Here is a 26,488-nt window from a genome sequence, read left to right on the forward strand (position 1 = left end):
TACATGCCAATTATTTGCAATGCATTGTGTTAGTCAGTAATGGTTGCTAACAGTTTTTGCCTGGCCATTTCCAAGTTCTTTATAGGTAATATCTCACTTGATCATCCCAAAAGTTCTATGTATAAGTAACATTATTATCAAAATTTTAAAGAAAAGGAAACCTAGACATGGTGGTTCGAAGCTGTTATATACCCCAGAAAAGGCCTGTCTTTTAATTCATTTCTGTGGGTACAGACCTATTGCAGGTGGGACATTTTGATTAGGTTATTTAAAATGAAGAATTGCCTCAAGGTGGGTCTTAATCCCCTTACTGAAATCCTTTATAAGAGATGAAATGCAGAGAGCTCAGAGAAGCCCAAGAGAAGGTGAGAGACAAGGTCACACCTACAGAAGCTGAGAGAGGGAAGCCACTGAAGCCAGAACCTGAAAGCAATGAAACCCAGGACAGAAGGACCAGCAGACACTGGCCATGTGCCTTCCCATGTGACAGAGGTGTCCCAGATGCCAGCAGACTTTCTTCAGAGAAGGAATCCTCCTGTTGATGCCTTGAGTTGGACAATTTCCCAGCCTAAGAACCGTAAATTGCAAGCTAGTAAGTCCCCATTGTAAATACCAATCCGTTTCTGGTATATTGCATCCTGGCAGCTTTAGGAAACTAAAACATCAGGCAAGAGACTTTAGTAATGGCTCTAAGGTCTTGCTGTAAACTCATTCTCCTAGTTACTAAGTTAGCTAGACAGTAAGGGAATAAAATAAACTTTGAGATCCCAAAGCATCCACTGTCCAGTGAGAAGGAAAGAGAAAACACAATTATAATACCATGAGTGAGAAAAGGTCAATGGCAAAGGTGGGCAGAGATATCTAGTTTCCTCAGAGAGGGTCACCTGGACCAGATTGCGGGGTCAGGGAAGGCTTTCCTGCAGAAACAATGCTGGACTTAGTCTTGAAACGTTAGTATTTGTAAACCTTGTGGAGGGCTAGTGGATTTCCTACCAAGTCCCAGAGGAGTTGATAGGGTACCTAGTGTACTGAGCGAACAGATAGTAGTTCCATCCCACAGGTGTCAGAGGTGCCACAGGAATTAGGGATCAGAGCTTATCCCTCAAGTTCTTAATGCTATCTTTTTTTTTCTTTTACTTTTTTCTTTTATTTTTATTAAGCACCATATAATGCACTGCATGCTACATAATATACCACAGTATAAACTTTCAGCAGGGGTAGGTGCTCATAACTGAGTTATTTTTTTTCATCCATCAGGAAAATGCTTTCTTGAGTCAGTCAATATTCTCCAAACCCTTTGATACATAGTAACAATTCAATCTGGAGATCCACCTATCTCTTTCCATCAAACACCACTGATATGAATAACGGGCAACCTTCTTTTCCTTGCTCTAGTTAGTGAACTTGTGGATGTTCGCAGTGGCCACTCCGGGGATGAGCAAACACAACCCCATGATGGCGAGTCCAGGGAGAATCTCGAACCACATCACAGTAGGGGTACCAAGGCCAAAAACCAACTCCTGCACTACTGAAGATGACCCAGCTGCAGCCCTAATGCTATCTTAACTTGACATGGCTCTTCTCCCACTTGAGAAAGGAAAAGGTTCCCTTTATTTTCCAGCTTCTGTTTTTTCAATTCATCCTGATGTTTTTCTGTTACTTTGGGGTTTCTCATATACTCTGTCCTTAAGGCTTCCTAGAATCCCTGTGGAAGGAGTGAGGACAGACCCTCCTAGGGGCTGAAAGGAAGGGCGCATTCTTCCTGGAGCAGAAAGATAAATGGAGGAGACAGAGGTGCAGCTGGCTTCCGCTCCCTCTAGGCCTCCCCTCATCCCCACACTCCGGGCACTCTGCCATATTTCCTTTACTTCATTTAGCTGCTACATCAAGTCAGCCAGATTCTTCCTTTTAAGCAGCATTTCTTGGCTCCTGATTTGCTTGCCTGATGTGACCTCCTCATGCTTGGGTCACATCCTAAACCGTGTAAATACCCAGTACTCCTTAAACCCTATGTGGCTATCCCCTCTCTGCAAACAAATGCAAACTGCATATGGGAGTTTAGACTCCTTGCAAAAGGGTGAGAAGAAACTGAGGTCACTCAGGAGACCAGGGATTGTGGCCTGAATTTGAACAATTGCTGCTGCTAGGCTTGTTTGCGAAGTGAAAGTAGAAGACTAAAAGGGAAAGGAAAGGGGAGGGAGTTGGGACGGGGGCAGGATTTGGGGAAACCTGCCCATAGGACAAACCACCATAAAAACCCGCGTGTACCTAGTCCTCAGATGTGGTCGGCAATGTGCTCCATCAACAGTCCTGGAGCGATGAAAGTCATGCGTAGAATGAGCATTGCACAGCTGTATCAGGGGCCTAAGGAACAGCAAGTAAGAAAACTTAGGATTACTGGAGCCCAGAAACTGTGATTCTCAGATCACAGTTGCTTCATACATAACAAAGAAAAATATTCCCATCAAAAACACTTATTATACTAACAAAAATAATTATTATATAATATTACAAATTGACTTAAGGATGACTAGTTCATAAATACCATAATTTGAGCCATTTTGTGAGCAGGTATAAAGCTCATGGTTGCTAAGCACTGTGTGTACATGAGGCCTAAGGGATAAAAGAAGCCTGAAAAGATCCAGATTGCCCTACTTCCTGCCCTTTGGACAAGAGATAAGGGTTATTTAGGGAAAAGCCAGAAGGATGAAAAGAAAGACTAATGTTCTGGAATTCCATAAGAAAATCTGGATGTTGTGGATAAAATTCTCCATCTCCTGGGTCCACTCTTACTCCTGTCATGACCTCACAAATACCCTTACCCTCACTCCAAATCCCTTCATCACACTATCTGTCCTAAAACCAATGGGATTAATATAACTGTTTGAAGTTTATGTCAGACACAAGAGACCCAGGCCCTCTAGCCTATTTCTCCAAACCCTAATCTCCATAGGACATTGTAAATATCTTTCCCTGATCCCATTGCCCCACTCCCCAACTCCTGAAACCTTTCCTCTGAGTCCTTTGAGACTGAAAGTCAGACAAAAGGTGAGACTCAGCTTATAAACTGTGACCAATTCACACAGGGCATTATAAACCTTTGAAGTATATTACTTCAACCCAAGACAGATCAATTCCTTTGAAGGGTTTTTAAGCAAGGAAGTGATATAAAATCAGATTTGTATTGTTAAAGAACTACTCTGATAATCATGGGGAAATTGAACCATAAGCACACATAAAGTTGGGAGATGGGATAAGAGGCACTCACAGAGAACTGTTTTGCCAAACATTTACCTCTTAATATAGCTCTGTGGGGTGGGTATTATTCAGACTTTTCAGAAAAAAAAAGAACAAAAAACTGAGACTCAGAAATATTTACTCTTGATTAAAAGGGGAGTAAAATATAAAGGATCTTACATAAAACTAAAATATTTAAAATAGAGTCACCCCACAAAATGATCACTCATTTAACAACTTTTAGTTAGGACAGCTCTTAAAAAGTATGTGAGTTCTCAGACAATTCCTTTCTTTTTTTTCCATGTATAACAACATATTCACCCTAAAAACACACTAAATAAATATGCTAGAAAAGAGGATATTTTGATATTAGACTCTCAGGTAAAGGCACACTCACCTAATTTAACCAGTTTCAAGACAGAGACTATCATGTGGAACAAATTTGAATTGTGAATCATTTTTGGATGAACCCAAAATGTGTTATTTCAGATTTATACCCCACATGAAAGTAATAAAAGTGATAGCATCTTCCATGACCTTTCATTCTGTTGTGTATGTATGTTTACTATTTTCACAGGTTTCATATTTCTCTACTCTTTAGTTTCTATTTTGTGCAACTGTTATATTCCTGTGGGGTAACTTTATTTTTAAGTATTGTCTGGTGTAAGATAGCCAAGGCCTTCAAAAGGTTGAATAATTAGTGAAGAAAATGATACAGAAATAAGTTTGTACATTGTTTGTTTACAGGGCATTTATTGCATGCATAAATTTATTTTTACCATTTAATTTACATAAATATAAATACATACATATACATGTGTATATACCCATACATAAATCTGGGAAAATTGTTTGGTTATCTTGGACTGGAAAGGAACACATCATAACTTCTCCCATTAAAATTAAATTGTATAGTGACCTTTTGCTTGACTTCAGGGTTTTCAGGAATTAATTAAAGTGATTAAGTGAAGAATAGGTAAAATTTTTATTAAAAATGTACTGTGCAAAACCTTGCATTGGTTTGATAAGGAAACTGAAACTAACCAATAGTGAACAAATTACAATCAAGATGAAATGAGCAAATTGAAGGCTGGCGAATGAAATTTAGTTAAATCCAACATTAAATTTAACTATGCCCTACTCTATATCCTGAATGAAAGAATAGTATGATTTCCTTCAATTCAGTTTAAGAGTCTTGTAACCAAGAAGTTAGGATTTAGAAACACATGATTATGACCACTGAATCATTATATAAATAGTCATTTTTACTTTGTGGTATATTACAGTAGACAGAGGAAAACACCTGAAATCTCTGAAATGTAATCCAGCTGCTCTGATATCTGATGATGGTAAAAGCCTTTATCCTGTGTCAAATTCAAAACTTCTCACTTTTTGAAATTCTGGCCTTAATTGTGCCCCAAGTTCCACAGTAGGAAAATTGGATTTGGGCATTCTGATTTGTTTTTCATTCTTTCTCCTTCTCAGGCTGCTGACTTCTCCAGGGTCAAGATGATGGAAGGTACTCTACAGAAAAGGGAAAAAGTTCTCATTGCAATAGTGCTATTGGAAGTCAGATGCTCATGATTTCTGTGTTTTGAATAATGAAATGCTCCAATTCTTAAGCTTCTCACCTCTCAGACTGGATACCTGAGCTTTTCTTGTTGAACTTGTATAGGGAAGAGTCTTCCATCAACCTCAATATTCTCCTCCAGAGAATCCTCAATCTTTCAATTGTTTCTCTACTTTGATGAGCACTAAAATTCCATCACTTACTAGCTGTTAAATTAGAGCAAGTTACTTAACTTCAGTGTATTTCATTTTTTCTCATCTATAAACTGACTGGAACAAGCACTCTTGGTTACAGTACATAGGTTCAGTTCCCACTATCAGTCTCCTTCCTAACAAAACCCTGGTTTTATGTTACTATCTACCCTTTCACATGCAGCCAAGGGCCTCCTTCTAACTCTGTACCACCAGTTCTAGGGATGGGCCTGATTTTTCTAAGTGAAATCACATTTCTCTTGCCAATGGCTGGTTTAAAAATGACCATGAGACCTCATTATAATTTGTGATTCTGACAACGATATAAGTCAATTGGAAGGCTTCTTGGAAAAGTATTCTCTCTCCCTGGAGAGAGCTATTAGAAGAGACAGTCTCCTTTATTTGTAAGTTTTCATACCTGAAGTTTTTTTCAGCCCTCTTGCTACCAGTCTGATGATGAAGGCTGGCAGAACAATAAGATAGAAGGAACTTGACTCTTTCATGGCATTCTTTAGCTGATTCAATGAAAATGTTAACCTGGGGGGCTTGTTCTATGCATGGAATTTTATTATGTGAAAATATACATGCTGTATATATATATATATATATATATATATATATATATATATATATATATATATATGCTATCTATACACACACACATATGAAATATTAGGGATAGAAGTATCTACCACATACTAAAGATTAAATGAGATAATCTATGTAAAGTGTTTAGCATAGCATGTGCCTGGAACATAATTATCAACAAATAGTATCAAAAATATATTATTATTATTTTCATGCAATAAGAATATGTAAATATACAAATTAAGTCTCAAGAATAGTTGTTAAATATTCACCATCTCACCACTGGCTACAATCCTCTTGAAAGACCAGCTCACAGACGAGTGTGGCCCAGGCTGTGCCTTCAAACCTTAAACAGCCGGCTGCAATTTGGCCTCCACTACTCTATTGGGATCTTTTCTTTTGACCTCTGATTTTTATGTCCCCTTGGTCATTTTTTAATCAGTGACCTTTCATATTCCTAAGCTTGGTTGTATTGTGCAGGAGGGGATGACTTTATTTTAACCCAGACTGGCTCTTTGAGGTAGGTGAATTTGTGTGGCTACAGATAATAGAGAGGAAAGGGGAGTGGGGAGGATAGGCCTGTGACAGCAGCCACCCAAGATTTTCGGGGTTGAGTTCCATGGAAGAAGAAGCCCATTTACACTAGAAGGTTGCACTGATCATCTGTTGGCATTTTAAATACTAATTTTATCAATTTTATCCTTCATGCATAAACCAGGTGTTCTGGATCAGAGACAGATTATCACTATTCACTTAAAAAGCAAATAATATCCACTGCACGGATCCCCACTTTGATTCTTACCCCTGAGAAAATACTATGAAGGCCAGGTAAATGTCCTATGCATACAAAATCTGTGTCATTGGCAAGGAATGGAGGAAAATGTATTATCTCTGCTTATAAAAGACAAAGAGACCAGTCCCCCTTCTCTACCCTCCTGTGAACATCTTCTTGGAGACTAATGGGAAATAAATCTCTCCAGGGAAAGGTCTGACCATTGTTGAAATCCTTATAATCCAGGAATGTCTCCATACCTCTGGAGTTAGATAAATCCCTCTGAGTTCTTTCACTATCTATATAGTCGCAAATTAATTTCCCAAAGTTTTATCTTAGTCCAGGATCCAAAATTTTGCAAAAATTCATTTAGAAAACCCCAACTCAGGAGAAACACAAATATATGTTCTCTATACCCCCATAGCATGCCAAGAATCTGAGCACACAGATGAAAAGAAGGAGGTACTGTGGTTAGGGTGCAGAGCGACCTTTCCTTGAAAATTCCCACTGGGACTTCTGAAGGATGGGAAGGGCAGGAGGCATCAGTAGCTCAAGCGACCATGTTGGATGTGCCTGGAATGTGGCCAGTGCAGGTAGAGTCCTGGAATGGTTTCTATTATTGGCCTCCTTACAAAGTAGGGGGACCACATTGAGTAGGGGAGGCCACTTCACTGTATCCAAGTGATCCTTGGTGAGAATAGATAGGAGAAGGAAGATAGAGGATTTTGCTGAAGACAAAGGACAACTTTGCTTTGTTTTGCTTTTCACCTTTTATCACAAGGAGGGTGAAAATTCATGCCAGGGAACACAAGAACATTAATGTCAATGACACAACTCATTTTTTAAAATTAAATTCAATTTTATTGAGATATATTCACATACTATACAATCATCCATGGCGTACAATCAGCTGTTCACAGTACCATCATATAGTTAGGCCCTTATCAACCCAATCTATTATTTACTGCTTTCCTTACACCAGAAAGAATCAGAATAAGAACAAGAAATAAAAGTAAAAAAGAATATCCAAATCATCCCCCCCATCCCACCCTATTTTTCATTCAGTCTTTGTCCCCATTCTTCCACTCATCCATCCATACACTGGATAAAGGGAGTGCGATCCACAAGGTTTACACAATCACACTGTCACCTCTTGAAAGTTACACTTTTACTCAATTGTCTTCAAAACTCAAGGCTACTAGGTTGGAGGTTGATAGTTTCAGGTATTTACTTCTAGCTATTTCAATACATTAAAAACTAAAAAGTGTTATTTATATAGTGTGTAAGAATGACCACCAGAGTCACCTCTCAACTCCAATTGAAATCTCTCAGCACTGAAGCTTTATTTGATTTCATTTCACATCCCCCTTTTGGTCAAGAAGATGTTCTCAATCCCATGATGCAGGGTCCAGATTCATCCCAGGGAGTCATATACCACACAAAACTCATTTTTAAAAATTTTATAATTTAAAAATGTTTCCACTTCCACTTTTGCATTGGATCCTCATGTAACAACCCCCTAAAAAAGAAGAGGGCTCAATGGAAATTTAGGAGGGTTGAATAAGACATCCAGGGGAGCCTCTATCTCCAAACCACTTGAATTGATTTTTTTTTTTCTGTTCTCACAAATCATGTATTTTATACTCTTTAATATAATTTCTTATGTGTAGTTGGTACCATCTAGTATCATCAGGTATTTCTATTTGTGTTACAAAATTGTTAAGGTCTTCTTTTGTGAATAAAGTCAGACAGAAATGGAAACCTCTACCTTTTCCCTGCTATATAGATGTCAAACAATTTTGATGTTCATAGAGATCTAAAATTCAAGGGGTAGAGGAAGGACAAGTGTTTTATACATTAATTTTTCTGTTTGGCAGAAACAGAGATTTCACATTGTCACTAAATTTGAAGAACCCTATGGACATTTCAAATAGAGATCCTGTCATCTTTAGCAAGACTTCCCTTTTGGAGAAAACATAAGGGTCACTCATTCACGAATCTGTTGGGTCTTTACTCCATAAATAATTGGGTTCATCATGGGGGGAACAAGAACATAGAGATTGGCCAGCAAGATGTGGACATGCTTGGGGATTTTTTGGCCATAGCACTGAGCAATGGCAGTGAAAATCCCTGGAAGGTAGCACAAGAGGATGACAAAGACATGGGAACCACAGGTATTGAATGCTTTCATGCGAGCATCATGGGATGGCAGTCTGAAGACTGCCTGGAGAATGAGGCCATAGGAGATAACTATCGTCACCATATGTAGCATAACACTGAGCAGTGGCACAGAGATTCCATACCAGATATTGATGGTGATATCAGCACAAGCCAGCTTTGCCAACCCCATATGTTCACAGAATGTGTGGGCAGTGATGTTTGTCCGGCAGAAGGTCAACCACTTCACAAGGAAGACAATGGGGAAGACAGGTGCAAAACTTCTGAACACCACAATACCCCCAAATTTGCCAATGACACTGTGGACAAGAACGGTGGTATCCTCAATGGGTAGCAGATGGCCACATAGTGGTCAAAAGCCATGGACAAGAGAATGCGTGACTCAACTATAAAGGCAAAATGCATAAAGAAGAGCTGGGTGACACAGCCATTGAAGGAAATGTCCACATCATCCAACCAGAAGATACTCAGGGCTTTGTGTACCATGGATGTGGATAGAATCAGATCCCAAAAAGCCAGCATGGAGAGGAAGAGGTACATACGTTCATGAAGACTGTGTTCCACAGTCACCACATAGATCAGGATACCATTCCCTGACACTGCCATCAGGTACATTGGGCAGAAGGGGCTGGAGATCCACATGTGTAGCTCGTTCAGGCCAGGGATGCCAATCAGCACAAGCATATCATAATTGACAGTAGAATAGTTGGAAGCTGACATGTCAGAATTAGGTCATAAAACTTTCAACACTCTTCTGCTTAAGAAGAAAGAAAGTTAAAGAGCTAGCCTTTTTCACAATCAACCAGCATATATTTACTAGTTCTCCATGGGCTCAAGCCCCTGGTGCATAAAATCTGTTAATGATTGCCCACCTTCTCAGTGTTCTTAACTGTGGACCTAATATGCACATTATTCTGCTTTGACAAGGAAGTTTCAAAGATTCAAAGTGGGACTGAAGAATTTTTTAACGATGCGTCCAAGGAAAATCCTGAATTGAATTTTATTTTTTCATACAATTGACATAAATTTTAAATGGTGGCCATACAAGAGCTGTAAAACCTTTAATAATCAGATTAAACATTTTAAGATGGAAAAGAAAGTTATGAATTTTAAAAAATAATATTAAAAATGAATAGAAACAATTTTTTTCTTATTTAACCAGTTTAACAACAATTCAGTTACCTAGCACACATATTTACCTAATCAACACACATCTATTAATCGCTTGCAGTGTGTCCAGAGCAATCTACGTTAGCATAAAAGGGAAAAAGGATTTCAAAAGCCTTTAAGAAAGCAATTCTTTATACAGGTTTCCAATCTATGTGAACCACGGAGTCAATTTAGGTGTTTTTCTTGTTTATTTAACAAAATATTAATCCAATGACTACCGATAGCTTTCCTTTGCAGTTACAATAGTTTTACAAAAAGATTTTATTAAACTATTAAAAGCTATCAGTACAATTAGGAATGCTGCTACTTGAGAATGAATATAGCAAGCTATAGTTGAAGAAGAATGCATTTCCTAAAATTCAAATGAATCTCGGTAATAAATCGTACCCAGATTATTTTAAAATGTTAAGTTTCTATCACAGACTTTCCTTTATTAATATAGCCAGACTCCATTACTTCAGAGAAACATTATCCTACATAAGTAATTTGAGCAATTGTCAAAAATGTAAATCAATAGATATAATTGGGTACTGCTACCAACCACTCTTTATTTACACTCTTCTTATTTAAAATAGATTTAATAATTTATGTTCTTTCTTTGTTGGTTACATTTGTTGTGTGTGTGCCAGGAAAGAATTTGAATGAGATTAGTGTATAAGGAAATTCTATCCTTTAGGGAACATAATGTAATCAACTATCCTTAAATTTCTCCTCCCAGGAATTTTTGGAATCACCCACCCCATGCCCACGCCGAATGGATTCCATTACTAAAACAAGGAGCATATAATGCAATATACCATTGTCTTTAAAGAAGATCAAAATAAATCCCTAAACCTGCCAACATTTTAAATACACTAAAAAATTTAGGAATACTCTTCATTAAAAAGAAAAGTTACTTTTCTCCTTAACAAAGGGCAATTTTGTTGTTCTGTATCAGGAAACATCAGCTTATACACAAAAGTAACTTAATTATTTTTACTTAAGAAATAAATGCAATTTAAAGTTTACCACAGTTTATCAAATAAAGAAAAGAAATTACATAAAAACTTAGGAATGATACCACTGTTGAATAATTAAATATATATGTAAATATATATGCACATATATGTACAAATATACATAATTTGTATACATGGGTTGTCTAGCAGATGAAATCTGGAAATATTAACAATTATTATCCACCTATTTTTGTCTTATCTGACAGCTTCTATTTTTCTATTATATATTTTACTATTTTTAAATATATGACAACAATTTGATGAAGTCCATTCTGCTATTAAAGGGAGTTTTGAAAATTTTAGACTTTAATAAGAGGTTAGATAACGAATATCCCCAAACCATAAAGAAGTTTTACCCAGTATCCCCTCTCATCTATAGCCATCTAGTGTTCTGTTGGAGCAGCTCCAAGTTTATGATACATCTGGAGTTTTCTTTGACTTTTTTTTTTAAGGTTTTAAAAATAACATCTATTTTTTTTTCAAACTTTTAATTGTGCAATATAGAAAACTGAAAAATTCAAGAAGCAAACACAAAAGTCATCCAGAATCATAAGGAGTTTACAAGTTGACATATCCTTCTCGGTGCTTTATGTGTCTACATACAACTGAGCATACATTTTTATGTGTATCATGCTTTTTCATGAATATTTACCAATTCAAAGTCCCAAAGCTATGAGTATTGGGATATAACCAAGAATACATGACACCAACTCAATCAAGGGTGGAAAATGTATTCCTGCCTTTCTTGGGGACAACAATTTCATAAAGACAAAAATGCAACAGGCCTCTATAGATATGGCAGAGTTACAAATACTGCATTCCCTTAATGCTCAATTTAAAATTAGACATAAAGAATACAATAAGTATAATTCATCTAAGAGAATTCATTGTCAGATCTATATTGAAATAACAAGGTATGTTTCCACTGAATTATTTTAGCAGTGTCCTATGGTACAGCCAAGAGATGCCCAAGTACAATGGTTACATCAAAATGGAAATATGAACACAGCTGCATGCATCCCTCCCCCTGCACCTTATTCCGCCCCTCTGCAGCCAACCTAATAAACAAGTTCTGATGCCAATAGCTCAGAGGTCGTTTAACAATTCCTTGTCAAACATGCTTCTTTTCTATCAACCAAAAGATATTTATAAATTCGTTAATTCACTACTCTACTTTTTATCATACATTGTCACCTCAAGAAGTCTAAAAAGCTTAGATATTGTGAAATAATGAATCTTATCCGCAATAAATACAGGTATTTTACAAAAAAAAATTCACATAGAACTACAGTTATAATCTAAAACTGTCTTCTAGCTCTAGAGATAATAGCAAAGAGCCCTTCCTCTTCTTCCTCTTCCACTATTTCAATGACTAAGTACAGAAATGCGTCTGGCTCCAAGAGGTGGATTAGCAAAGTCACTCCCAGAAGACAGGCCTTCCTTTAACCTAACGCAAGGACATTTCTACAGGGATTATCTTTCTACTTCTATTTTTAGTATACTTTGGACATTAGGACTTGTCCTTTAATACACAGCAATAACTAAAGTGCCTATACAGAACAATGGTCAAACAATCTGAACTTGTCTAACTCGCAGGCAAAGAACCCTTCCTTCTGCACTTCCTTCCCTACCCCACCTCCACCCCCTCAGCACACTGCTCCAAGACATCTAGTTCAACAGTGCCATTCCCCAAATACAGCCATTCTTCTGTATTAACAGAAAAAATATATAAAATGTTATTTTACACTCTGTACTTTTAACATATGTTGTAACCTTGTAAGCATCTAGAAAAACTAGATGTTTCAAATAAGGACTTAAACTTGTCCACGATACACACAGCAGCTCTGAATAAACCATACACATGTAACAAAGGATATAATCTGAAAATGTCTTCTAAATAGGAACACTCTGGCCTAGAATCCTTCCCCTTCTCACCTCTATCAACCCAGTGGTTGCATCTGCAATGCTTAGAGGGTTTTTTTTTTGTTTTTTGTTTTTTTTAATCATCATTTTATTGAGATATATTCACATACCACGCAGTCATACAAAGCAAATCGTACTTTCGATTGTTTACAGTACCATTACATAGTTGTACATTCATCACCTAAATCAATCCCTGACACCTTCATTAGCACACACACAAAAATAACAAGAATAATAATTAGAGTGAAAAAGAGCAATTGAAGTAAAAAAGAACACTGGGTACCTTTGTCTGTTTGTTTCCTTCCCCTATTTTTCTACCCATCCATCCATAAACTAGACAAAGTGGAGTGTGGTTTTTATGGCTTTCCCAATCCCATTGTCACCCCTCATAAGCTACATTTTTATACAACTGTCTTCGAGATTCATGGGTTCTGGGTTGTAATTTGATAGTTTCAGGTATCCACCACCAGCTACCCCAATTCTTTAGAACTTAAAAAGGGTTGTCTAAAGTGTGTGTAAGAGTGCCCACCAGAGTGACCTCTCGGCTCCTTTTGGAATCTCTCTGCCACTGAAGCTTATTTCATTTCCTTTCACATCCCCCTTTTGGTCAAGAAGATGTTCTCCGTCCCACGATGCCGGGTCTAGATTCCTCCCCGGGAGTCATATTCCACGTTGCCAGGGAGATTCACTCCCCTGGGTGTCTGATCCCACATAGGGGGGAGGGCAGTGATTTCACCTTTCAAGTTGGCTTAGCCAGAGAGAGAGGGCCACATCTGAGCAATAAAGAGGCATTCAGGAGGAGACTCTTAGGCACAAATATAGGGAGGCCTAGCCTCTCCTTTGCAGCAACTGTCTTCCCAAGGGTAAAACTTATGGTAGAGGGGCTTAGAAGGTTTTTGTCTTTTTTTTTCTTTAAATGATTTTGCTTCCACAAGTAAAATTCTGTCATTTTGAAAATGAGTCTTCCCTATAAGTTTTAACACAAAATGTACAAAATGTATTAGTTTACTAACTCTACTTCTGTCATACACTGGTCTAGAAAGACTAGATAAAGAATGAGTACTCGTTTGTCCACTATATACACTATATACACAGTGAAGTAAAACAAAATGCACAGAACGTATAGAATAATGGTTTATCTTGCCCAACTACAGACTTACTGGCATAGAGCCCTTGGCATTTCCTTCTCCCTTCTGAAACAGCACAAACAGAATATGTACTGCTCTGAAGGTGGTTTGACCATTCCATCTCCAAAAAATATTTCATATAACTTTTAACAGAACAATATCTACAAAATGTGTTATTTTACTACCTCTACTTTTAACATACTTTGTGTACTTCTAAACATCTAGAAAGACTAAATGTTTCAAATACGGACTTAAATCTGTCCACTATATACACAGTAGTGTTCAATAAACTACACACACGTAACAACTGTTAAATCTGAAAGTGTCTTCTAAATAGAAACATTCTGGTCTAGAGCCCGTCATTTCTCCTGATTCCTTTTCTCCACCACAAACCCAGTGGATGAGTTACAGGCACCTGTGTCACTTAGATGGGGTTTTCTAATTTCATTTCCAAAAGTCATTTTCAGAAGACAGCCTTTCTAGGAATTTTAACACAAAGTGTACAAAATGTGTTAGTTTACTAACTCTACTTTTGTCATACATTGGCAACCTCTTTAATATCTAGACACTAGATATTATAAAATTAGGACTCATTTGTCCAGTATATACACAATATATACAGTAAGGTAAAGTTAAATGAATACACATAACATACAGGGCAATGGATGACCAGAAATATTCTAGTACACACTAGCAAAACACCTTTTTCAATTTCTTCCCTCTCACCTCACTCAAACCAATGAACAAGTACAATGTTCAGAGGTGGTTTAACAATTCCATTCCCAAAGACGGTATTTCTTATGAATTTTTAAGAGCTATTTACAGTGCTATCCTACTACCTCTGTTTTTAAACACATCAAGTACTTCTAAACATTTAAAAAAGACTAGCTATTTCAAATAAAAATTTACTTGTTCACTGCACATATAGTATTGTTCAAGAAAACTGTACACACATCACAATGGTTATAATCTGAGGTATCGCCTAAACATGACCATCTTGGCCTCAAACCATACCCTCCTGACTTCCTTTTCTCCACCACCAGTTCAGTAGACAAGTACAGGCAAGTGTAATGGTTTGAGGTGGTTGAACAAATTCATACCCAAAAGTCATTTACAGAAGACAAGCTTTCCAATAAATTTCAACATAAAGCATACAAAACATGCTAATTTTAATAACTACTTTGTCAGACTCTGGCAACCTCTTTAACATCTACAGACTAGAAGCTGCAAAATTAGGACTCATTTGTCCATTATATACACTATATATATACAGCCAAATGAAATGCACAGGACATACAGAAAAAGTTTTGTCTGAACACACTATCATATAACCTTTTGCTATTGCTTCCCTCCCACCTCCTCCAAACCACTGAACGAGTATATAGACAGTTGTATGCTGCACAGAGATGGTTTAACAATCCCGTTTTCCAAGACAGTATTTCCTATGAATTTGAGCAAAACAGTATTTAAAAGTAATATTTTACTACTTCTACTTTTAACATAAGTTGGGCACTTCTGAACATCTAGACAGACTAGATGTTTTAAATAATGACTTAGTTTGTCCACTATATACAGAACAGTCTTGAGAAAACTGCACACATCTAACAACAGTTAATCAGAAAGACTGCACGCATCTAACAACAGTTAATCAGAAAGTGTCTTCTAAATATGTACATTCTACTCTAGAGCCCTTCCCTTTTATCCTTCTTCCACCAACCTGGGGGCTATACTGCTCAAAATTTCAGAAGACAATCTTTCTTAGGAATTTTAACACAAAATGTACAAGATGCATTAGTTTACTATATTTTTGTCATACACTGGCAACCTCTTAACATCTAGAAGACTAGATGCAAATTAGGACATGTGCATCCACTATATACACTATATACATAGCAAAGTAAAACCAAATGCACAAACATAGGGTCAATGGTTAATCTTGTCTCATTATAAACACACTGGCATAGAGCCCTTTGCACTTCCTTCTGCCTCCTCCCCCAAACCAGTGTACAAAACGTGTACTATTTAGAGAGGAGGTCTGGCCATTCCAAAAAACTCCACAATATTTCATACGAATTTTAACAAAAAGATAATTACAAAACGTGTTCTTCTACTACCTCTACTTTTAACATATGTCAGGCACTTCAGAACATATAGGAAGAGGAGATATTTCAAAAAGTACTTAGCATTGCGAATTATATATACAGTAGTGAAGAATAAATTGCACACACAAAATAATGGTTATAATATGAAAATACCTTCTAAATATGACCAGTCTGGCATAGAACCTTCTCTTCCTCTTCTTAGCCTTCTACTTCTTCGCCTCCAACCCAGAGAACAAGAGTGGTTGTGTCTCTCACGCTGTCGCTTCCAGAGGCAAAATTCCACTTCAAAGTCAATTCCAAAGACATTTCTAAAATTTTTTTTTCCCCTAACAAATGGGCATTACAAACATGTGATTTTCTACCTCTACTTCATCATACGTCGGCAACCTCTTTACGCTAGTAAGCCTAGATGTGGCAAAAGTTTTCTTTAAAAAGGTTGAGGGGAACTTTGAGAGCAGCTTTTCCATATTATATACACAGGCCTTCTTCTATAAACGGCCAGTAAATCTTCCCAAAAGGTGGTGGGCACTTGTTATTGGACAAATGTCGCAGGTTAGTCTACCATTTCTCTCTTTCAATGTCAAGCAAGGTCTGGCAGAACGAAGACTAACTGCCCTAAGGCCCGCTAACCGTTCCACTTGTCGTCGTCCCGGGCTCCGCTCACCGTCCAGGCCCGTTAAGGCCTTTGTCCGTCGTTGTTGGGACGAGGTGGCGTCTCGTCCAGTTGGAATGCGGCGGTCACCCCAGGTCCTGGATCTGTAAGGCTCCGTGGCCCAAGCCGAAGAGAGGACCGAGCTTGAGTCTACACGACCCGCCTTCTGGGCGCTCGAGTCCCCTAGCGGCCCTCCGCGGCATGCGGGAAGCCGCCATTTTCCTCTCCCCGCCACGCCCGCCGCCGGGGAGGTCTGGGCAGGGAAACCCGGCGGCCGGCGGGGTCCAGGCTCGGAGAGGCCGCCGCCGCCGCCGTCAAGACATCATGGGGGAAAGGGAGGACCGGGTCCTGCCGCTGCCGCAGGGCCTGGACCAAGACGGTGGGCAGTCGTGGTGAGGACTCTCAGTCTCCGCAGGGCAGGGACCACACGGCGCCCCCGGGCCCCCAGTTGACCCGCCGGCCTGGGCCGGAGGGTCCGAGGGCCCGCAGGGTTTGGAGAACACAGGCCGCGCTCTTTTCAGCGCGCTCTCCGCCGGAACTCTTCTTTGACTTTTAAAAGAAGCAAGGAAGACTGGTCATGATTATAATCACATAAAATATTGGTTGGTTCCATAAATTGGCACAGCAATGCCTAGGGAGTTCTATTTATCAAAGAAGAGAGGTATGTGTGCACCTATATATATTTGTTCTTTACTTTGTATTAAGAGATCTCCATATTTCTCAAAGCTAAGAACCAGAGCATTTTCCCAATTACAAAGCTAAGCTTTCTAGGAAAAATCACATATTTGATGGGCCGTCTCGAGCTTCTAAAATGGTAGAAGCTGGGTGTGTTTGTATTGGTAGTGTGCATGTGTGTTTCTGTGTATGCTAATTTTTTTGAATTAACACCTATTGTGTATTAAATTCAGATTATATTTGTCTGGAGGAATCATTTTGAGCTTGAACATCCTTAGTGTAGGAAAAGGGAGAATTCCCAGAGTGAGGAATTCCTGATACCCAAAGGATACAGAAGGGAGCTGGGAGATAGCAACTCTCCCAGGGCTTCTGTGTCACATCTTACCCAGCAGCTGCCTGCTCTACCTCCAATCTTAACTACTTTTTGTGGGGAAGCTTTTGAGCTCTAGGCTCACATTATCCAGTATAAAGGCCTCCAGGCTCTGACAGTCTGAGCTCAGCTTTCAGTAACTCAGCTGAGTCTGTGGGTTGAAGGGACTTAGAAGTTTGAGTCCCAGGCAAACCCAGGACAAAGGAAATGTCTGAGTAGCTTCTGCAAAAAGCCAGATCACCTCTCTCTGTACATTGGGGGAAGTTCGAGTCATTGTTGTATAAGTTGCACTCACTTCATGGTTCTACAACACTGAGTAAACCTGCACTATTCAGTCTCCAGCAACTTTTACAGTCAAAGAACCTCAGAACAAACCTTAAAGGTCAACCATTCCCACCCCTCAAACATACCGAAATTCCCAGCATCCCTGCCAAGCAGCTGTACAGTCTCTAATTAAACCATCCCAGTGACAGGAAATTAGCTATACTACTGATGGCAAGGAGTACTGCATTAGGTGTAACGTTAATAGCTCCAACATCATTCAAACCACTTTCCTTCTGGCTTCCTGTTGAAAGAAGACAGAGGTCAAACTTCATAGACAGACAACCCACTGTGGGTCTAACTATCCACTGAGCCAGATTTGAGAGGCACGCATAAAAACCCTATAGTCTAATCTTTCAAGAGTTCCTTTCCCCTAGACTTAAATTTGAAGTTCTATCTTGGGTTAGAATAACAAGAATTAGTGTAGTATGTTCAAATAGCCTTCAGTGAAAACATGTTTTATTTAAGAGGGACCCCAAAATGCAGGAGTTCTCATCATGCATGCTCCTGTGAGTTCCAAAATAGAATTAGATAATCATGGCTGCAAAACATCACCTAGGAAGGCTCAGAAAGCAAGGTTCAGGAGTGGACATTATTCTTGGGAAAGAGCACAAGGAAGCTGAGCCTACAGGTGTAGAGAAGTTGTTGTAGGACGACCAGGAGAGGGGGTGAGGACAGTTACAAAAGTTCACTTCAAAGTAAAGATACTTTACCTTCTGCCCATTTTGGCGAATCCACAGACATGGGAATGGCTTCTTGCAACCCAGGTGATTTCAGTAGGTGCTGAGTGTCTCTGGGTGTCCACGTTCACCAGAAATGGTCCACCTGCTGCCTGTGCAGCCAAGCTCACTCACCTCCATCCATCCCCTCAACCATAGATGGGTGTCTGCCCCTCACAGAAGGCAGAATGAGCCTGGGAGCATTTATTGCTCCTGGAAAGTCCCAAGGGAATGACTTCCGAGACCTGGGGTCTGACTCTGTCTGAAGGCGAAAGATGTTTTGAAGCACTAGCATGTGTGTGTGTGTAAGGAGTTTTACACAAAAGTGCAAAACTTTGATCAGTGTTCCTTATTTGTAATATTCATGGTCCTTTCAATGTCTTTTTTGGCTTGATCAGAAAGAAGAATCTGTACCCCTCTTCCATCCACTCTTTTCCATTCTTACACTATAATAAATATTATAATACTTAAACATGATTGAATAGTTATAGTATAAACAAAACAACACACAGAGACAAAGTCCCTTAAAAATGGATAGACAAAACCATATTTCAACATAGATTGTTGAAACAGCAGTTGAGAGTGCACTTGCCATTTAAGAAGTCCCCAGGAATGCTGCTCCCTCAGGATACAGCCCATCCTGGATGACCAGAGTGCCCCAGGGACTCAGTCCATCCAAACTTTTGATGTCAGAACCTCAGGAGATGGACCCTTGAGATTGACTCTCAGTGCAGTGCACAGCTCACTCACTGGGTTAATGTCTGCACCCTCTCAGGGGCCCACGAGCCCTGAGGCCTCTCCCTATGTGCCCAGGAAGAGGAATAAAGGGGACTGGCTGCTGGAGTGTGTTGCTTTTGTCCAGCCCTTCGTCCCCATCAAGGGACGGGTTTGGTGAGTGTCTGCTGTTGGACACGGCAGACAGGGTTGGGAAGCAGAAAAGCCAAAGGCAGAGCTCAGAGCCAGATCTGGGAGGAAGTTAATATGCAGAGTGTGTTCCTGTGGATCTGAGAACAGGGAGAGGCTAAGAGCAGCCAGGGTGAGGCTAAGTCCAGTTTTCTCCATCTGTTAGTTTCTGCTGGCCTTGGGACCAGATTTTAAATAGTCTAACATTGAAATAAGAATGGATAAGTGGGGCGAAAGAGAACAAGTAGGGCTGGGTCTGTATTGAGGATGCCAATAAGTAACCCAAAACCAAATGATCCCTGAGCTTGTCTCCAGATGAATAGACTCTGGCTTTGAGGTTTTGGTATGTGGTCTTGCGACTTCCTGTCATTGTGTGGGTGTCTACTAGTATCTGTTCGTGTGTTTGTAATAGTAATGATATTACATAAAGTTGCTATTTTTTTTTTTTTTTTTTGAGAGCTTAGCATTTTCTAGGCACTGAGCTGAGGACTTTATCTGACTTTTCTCATGTAATCTGAAAAAAAATTTATGAGGAAATGGGCATCTTAAGAGCTCAACTAATCTGTTTGATATAATACAAGTAAAAAGCATAGTGCCAAATATACAAATCCAGGACTTCTAAGTCTTAAATTAGTGTCCTTAAGAAAACAGTTTGGGGGGCAAGATGGAAGACTGGTGAGCTGTATGTTTTAGTTACTCCTCCAGGAAAGTAGGTAGAAAGCCAGAAACTGCGTGGACTGGACACCACAGAGCAATCTGTCTTTGGGCATACTTCATACAACACTCATGAAAATGTCGAACTGCTGAGATCAGTGAAATCTGTAAGTTTTTGCGGCCAGGGACCCGCGCCCCTCCCTGCCAGGCTCAGTCCCGGGGGAGGAGGGGCTGTCAGCTCCGGGAAGGAGAAGGGAGAACTGCAGTGGCTGCTCTTATCGGAAACTCATTCTACTGATCCAGACTCCAACCATAGATAGACAGAGAACAGACACCAGAGAATCTGTGAGCAGCCAGCCCAGCAGAGAGGAGACAGGCATAGAAAAAAAAAAACAACACGAAAAACTCCAAAATAAAAGCAGAGGATTTTTAGAGTTCTGGTGAACACAGAAAGGGGAAGGGCGGAGCTCAGGTCCTAAGGCGCATATGCAAATCCCGAAGAAAAGCTGATCTCTCTGCCCTATGGACCTTTCCTTAATGGCCCTGGTTGCTTTGTCTCTTAGCATTTCAATAACCCATTAGATCTCTGAGGAGGACCCTTTTTTTTTTTAATCCTTTTTTCTTTTTCTGAAACAATTACTCTAAGAAGCCCAATACAGAAAGCTTCAGAGACTTTCAATTTGGGCACGTCAAGTCAAGAGCAGAACTAAGAGAGCTCTGAGACAAAAGGCAATAATTCAGTGGCTGAGAAAATTCACTAAACGCCACAACTTCCCAAGAAAAGGGGGGTGTCCGCTCACAGCCACCATCCTGGTGGACAGGAAACACTCCTGCCCATCGCCAGCCCCATAGCCCAGAGCTGCCCCAGACAACCCAGTGTGACGGAAGGGCTTCAAATAACAGGCACACACCACAAAACTGGGCGTGGACATTAGCCTTCCCTGCAACCTCAGCTGATTGTCCCAGAGTTGGGAAGGTGGAGCAGTGTGAATTAACAAAGCCCCATTCAGCCATCATTTGAGCAGACTGGGAGCCTCCCTACACAGCCCAGCAGCCCAGAACTGCCCTGAGGGGACGGCACTCACCTGTGACATAGCACAGTCATCCCTCAACAGAGGACCCGGGGTGCACAGCCTGGAAGAGGGGCCCACTTGCAAGTCTCAGGAGCCATACGCCAATACCAAGGACTTGTGGGTCAGTGGCAGAGACAAACTGTGGCAGGACTGAACTGAAGGATTAGACTATTGCACCAGCTTTAAAACTCTAGGATCACCAGGGAGATTTGATTGTTAGGGCCACTCCCCCTCCCCGACTGCCCAGAAACACGCCCCACATACAGGGCAGGCAACACCAACTACACACGCAAGCTTGGTACACCAATTGGGCCCCACAAGACTCACTCCCCCACTCACCAAAAAGGCTAAGCAGGGGAGTACTGGCTTGTGGAGAACAGGTGGCTCGTGCACGCCACCTGCTGGTTAGTTAGAGAAAGTGTACTCCACGAAGCTGTAGATCTAATAAATTAGAGATAAGGACTTCAATAGGTCTACAAACCCTAAAAGAACCCTATCAAGTTCAGCAAATGCCATGAGGCCAAAAACAACAGAAAATTCTAAAGCATATGAAAAAAACAGACGATATGGATAACCCAAGCCCAAGCACCCAAATCAAAAGACCAGAAGAGACACAGCACCTGGAGCAGCTACTCAAAGAACTAAAGATGAACAATGAGACCATAGTACGGGATATGAAGGAAATCAAGAAGACTCTAGAAGAGCATAAAGAAGACATTGCAAGACTAAATAAAAAAATGGATGATCTTATGGAAATTAAAGAAACTGTTGACCAAATTAAAAAGATTCTGGACACTCATAGTACAAGACTAGAGGAAGTTGAACAACGAATCAGTGACCTGGAAGATGACTGAATGGAAAATGAAAATGAAAGCATGAAAGAAAGAATGGGGAAAAAAATTGAAAAAATCGAAATGGACCTCAGGGATATGATAGATAATATGAAACGTCCAAATATAAGACTCATTGGTGTCCCAGAAGGGGAAGAAAAGGGTAAAGGTCTAGGAAGAGTATTCAAAGAAATTGTTGGGGAAAACTTCCCAAATCTTCTAAACAACATAAATACACAAATCATAAATGCTCAGCGAACTCCAAATAGAATAAATCCAAATAAACCCACTCCAAGACATATACTGATCACACTGTCAAACACAGAAGAGAAGGAGCAAGTTCTGAAAGCAGCAAGAGAAAAGCAATTCACCACATACAAAGGAAACAGCATAAGACTAAGTAGTGACTACTCAGCAGCCACCATGGAGGCAAGAAGGCAGTGGCACGATATATTTAAAATTCTGAGTGAGAGGAATTTCCAGCCAAGAATACTTTATCCAGCAAAGCTCTCCTTCAAATTTGAGGGAGAGCTTAAATTTTTCACAGACAAAGAAATGCTGAGAGAATTTGCTAACAAGAGACCTGCCCTACTGGAGATACTAAAGGGAGCCCTACAGACAGAGAAACAAAGACAGGACAGAGAGACTTGGAGAAAGGTTCAGTACTAAAGAGATTCGGTATGGGTACAATAAAGGATATTAATAGAGAGAGGGGAAAAATATGGCAAACATAAACCAAAGGATAAGATGGCTGATTCAAGAAATGCCTTCACGGTTATAACGCTGAATGTAAATGGATTAAACTCCCCAATTAAAAGATATACATTCACAGAATGGATCAAAAAAATGAACCATCAATATGTTGCATACAAGAGACTCATCTTAGACATAGGGACACAAAGAAACTGAAAGTGAAAGGATGGAAAAAAATATTTCATGCAAGCTACAGCCAAAAGAAAGCAGGTGTAGCAATATTAATCTCAGATAAAATAGACTTCAAATGCAGGGATATTTTGAGAGACAAAGAAGGCCACTACATACTAATAAAAGGGGCAATTCAGCAAGAAGAAATAACAATCGTAAATGTCTATGCACCCAATCAAGGTGCCACAAAATACATGAGAGAAACACTGGCAAAACTAAAGGAAGCAATTGATGTTTCCACAATAATTGTGGGAGACTTCAACACATCACTCTCTCCTATAGATAGATCAACCAGACAGAAGACCAAAAAGGAAATTGAAAACCTAACAATCTGATAAATGAATTAGATTTAACAGACATATACAGGATATTACATCCCAAATCACCAGGATACACATACTTTTCTAGTGCTCACGGAACTTTCTCCAGAATAGATCATATGCTGGGACATAAAACAAGCCTCAATAAATTTAAAAAGATTGAAATTATTCAAAGCACATTCTCTGACCACAATGGAATACAATTAGAAGTCAATAACCATCAGAGACTTAGAAAATTCACAAATACCTGGAGGTTAAACAACACACTCCTAAACAATCAGTGGGTTAAAGAAGAAATAGCAAGAGAAATTGCTAATTATATAGAGACAAACGAAAATGAGAACACAACATACCAAAACCTATGGGATGCAGCAAAAGCAGTGCTAAGGGGGAAATTTATAGCACTAAACACATATATTAAAAAGGAAGAAAAGCCAAAATCAAAGAACTAATGGATCAACTGATGAAGCTAGAAAATGAACAGCAAACCAATCCTAAACCAAGTACAAGAAAAGAAATAACAAGGATTAAAGCAGAAATAAATGACATAGAGAACAAAAAAAGAATAGAGAGGATAAATATCACCAAAAGTTGGTTCTTTGAGAAGATCAACAAGACTGACAAGCCCCTAGCTAGACTGACAAAATCAAAAAGAGAGAAGACCCATATAAACAAAATAATGAATGAAAAAGGTGACATAACTGCAGATCCTGAAGAAATTAAAAAAATTATAAGAGGATATTATGAACAACTGTATGGCAATAAACTGGACAATGTAGAAGAAATGGACAATTTCCTGGAAACATATGAACAACCTAGACTAACCAGGAAGAAATAGAAGACCTCAACCAACCCATCACAAGCAAAGAGATCCAATCCGTCATCAAAAATCTTCCCACAAATAAATGCCCAGGGCCAGATGGCTTCACAGGGGAATTCTACCAAACTTTCCAGAAAGAACTGACACCAATCTTACTCAAACTCTTTCAAAACATTGAAGAAAATGGAACGCTACCTAACTCATTTTATGAAGCTAACATCAATCTAATACCAAAACCAGGCAAAGATGCTACAAAAAAGGAAAACTACCGGCCAATCTCCCTAATGAATATAGATGCAAAAATCCTCAACAAAATACTTGCAAATCGAATCCAAAGACACATTAAAAAAATCATACACCATGACCAAGTGGGGTTCATTCCAGGCATGCAAGGATGGTTCAACATAAGAAAAACAATCAATGTATTAAAACACATTAAAAACTCGAAAGGGAAAAATCAATTGATCATCTCAATAGATGCTGAAAAAGCATTTGACAAAATCCAACATCCCTTTTTGATAAAAACACTTCAAAAGGTAGGAATTGAAGGAAACTTCCTCAACATGATAAAGAGCATATATGAAAAACCCACAGCCAGCATAGTACTCAATGGTGAGAGACTGAAAGCCTTCCCTCTAAGATCAGGAACAAGACAAGGATGCCCGCTGTCACCACTGTTATTCAACATTGTGCTGGAAGTGCTAGCCAGGGCAATCCGGCAAGACAAAGAAATAAAAGGCATCCAAATTGGAAAAGAAGAAGTAAAACTGTCATTGTTTGCGGACGATATGATCTTATATCTGGAAAACCCTGAGAAATCGACGATACAGCTACTAGAGCTAATAAACAAATTTAGCAAAGTAGCGGGATACAAGATTAATGCACATAAGTCAGTAATGTTTCTATATGCTAGAAATGAACAAACTGAAGAGACACTCAAGAAAAAGATACCATTTTCAATAGCAACTAAAAAAATCAAGTACCTAGGAATAAACTTAACCAAAGATGTAAAAGACCTATACAAAGAAAACTACATAACTCTACTAAAAGAAATATAAGGGGACCTTAAAAGATGGAAAAATATTCCATGTTCATGGATAGGAAGGCTAAATGTCATTAAGATGTCAATTCTACCCAAACTCATCTACAGATTCAATGCAATCCCAATCAAAATTCCAACAACCTACTTTGCAGAATTGGAAAAGCTAGTTATCAAATTTATTTGGAAAGGGAAGATGCCTCGAATTGCTAAAGACACTCTAAAAAAGAAAAACGAAGTGGGAGGACTTACACTCCCTGACTTTGAAGCTTATTATAAAGCCACAGTTGCCAAAACAGCATGGTACTGGCACAAAGATAGACATATAGATCAATGGAATCGAATTGAGAATTCAGAGATAGACCCTCAGATCTATGGCCGACTGATCTTTGATAAGGCCCCCAAAGTCACCCAACTAAGCCATAATGGTCTTTTCAACAAATGGGGCTGGGAGAGTTGGATATCCATATCCAAAAGAATGAAAGAGGACCCCTACCTCACCCCCTACACAAAAATTAACTCAAAATGGACCAAAGATCTCAATATAAAAGAAAGTACCATAAAACTCCTAGAAGATAATGTAGGAAAACATCTTCAAGACCTTGTATTAGGCGGCCACTTCCTAGACTTTATACCAAAAGCAAAAGCAACAAAAGAGAAAATAGATAAATGGGAACTCCTCAAGCTTAGAAGTTTCTGCACCTCAAAGGAATTTCTCAAAAAGGTAAAGAGGCAGCCAACTCAATGGGAAAAAATTTTTGGAAACCATGTATCTGACAAAAGACTGATATCTTGCATATACAAAGAAATCCTACAACTCAATGACAATAGTACAGACAGCCCAATTATAAAATGGGCAAAAGATATGAAAAGACAGTTCTCTGAAGAGGAAATACAAATGGCCAAGAAACACATGAAAAAATGTTCAACTTCACTAGCTATTAGAGAGATGCAAATTAAGACCACAATGAGATGGCATCTAACACCGGTTAGAATGGCTGCCATTAAACAAACAGGAAACTACAAATGCTGGAGGGGATGTGGAGAGATTGGAACTCTTATTCACTGTTGGTGGGACTGTATAATGGTTCAGCCACTCTGGAAGTCAGTCTGGCAGTTCCTTAGAAAACTAGATATAGAGCTACCATTCGATCCAGCGATTGCACTTCTCGGTATATACCCGGAAGATCGGAAAGCAGTGACACGAACAGATATCTGCACGCCAATGTTCATAGCAGCATTATTCACAATTGCCAAGAGATGGAAACAACCCAAATGTCCTTCAACGGATGAGTGGATAAATAAAATGTGGTATATACACACGATGGAATA

General features: G+C 39.3%; 1 protein-coding gene and 1 pseudogene across 1 annotated transcript; both read right to left on the minus strand.

Annotated features, from left to right (window-relative positions):
• Nucleotides 1-1,274: 1,274 nt before the first annotated feature.
• On the minus strand, nt 1,275-1,487 carry LOC119538823 (annotated as a pseudogene).
• A 6,858-nt stretch (nt 1,488-8,345) lies between these two features.
• On the minus strand, nt 8,346-9,256 carry LOC119538675 (olfactory receptor 52B2-like). The gene is given in 2 exon segments (XM_037841816.1): nt 8,346-8,857; nt 8,860-9,256. Coding segments are annotated over 2 exon segments (909 nt in total).
• Nucleotides 9,257-26,488: the final 17,232 nt, after the last annotated feature.

Source organism: Choloepus didactylus, chromosome 6, assembly GCF_015220235.1.
Source record: "Choloepus didactylus isolate mChoDid1 chromosome 6, mChoDid1.pri, whole genome shotgun sequence".
Lineage (NCBI taxonomy): Eukaryota > Metazoa > Chordata > Mammalia > Pilosa > Megalonychidae > Choloepus > Choloepus didactylus.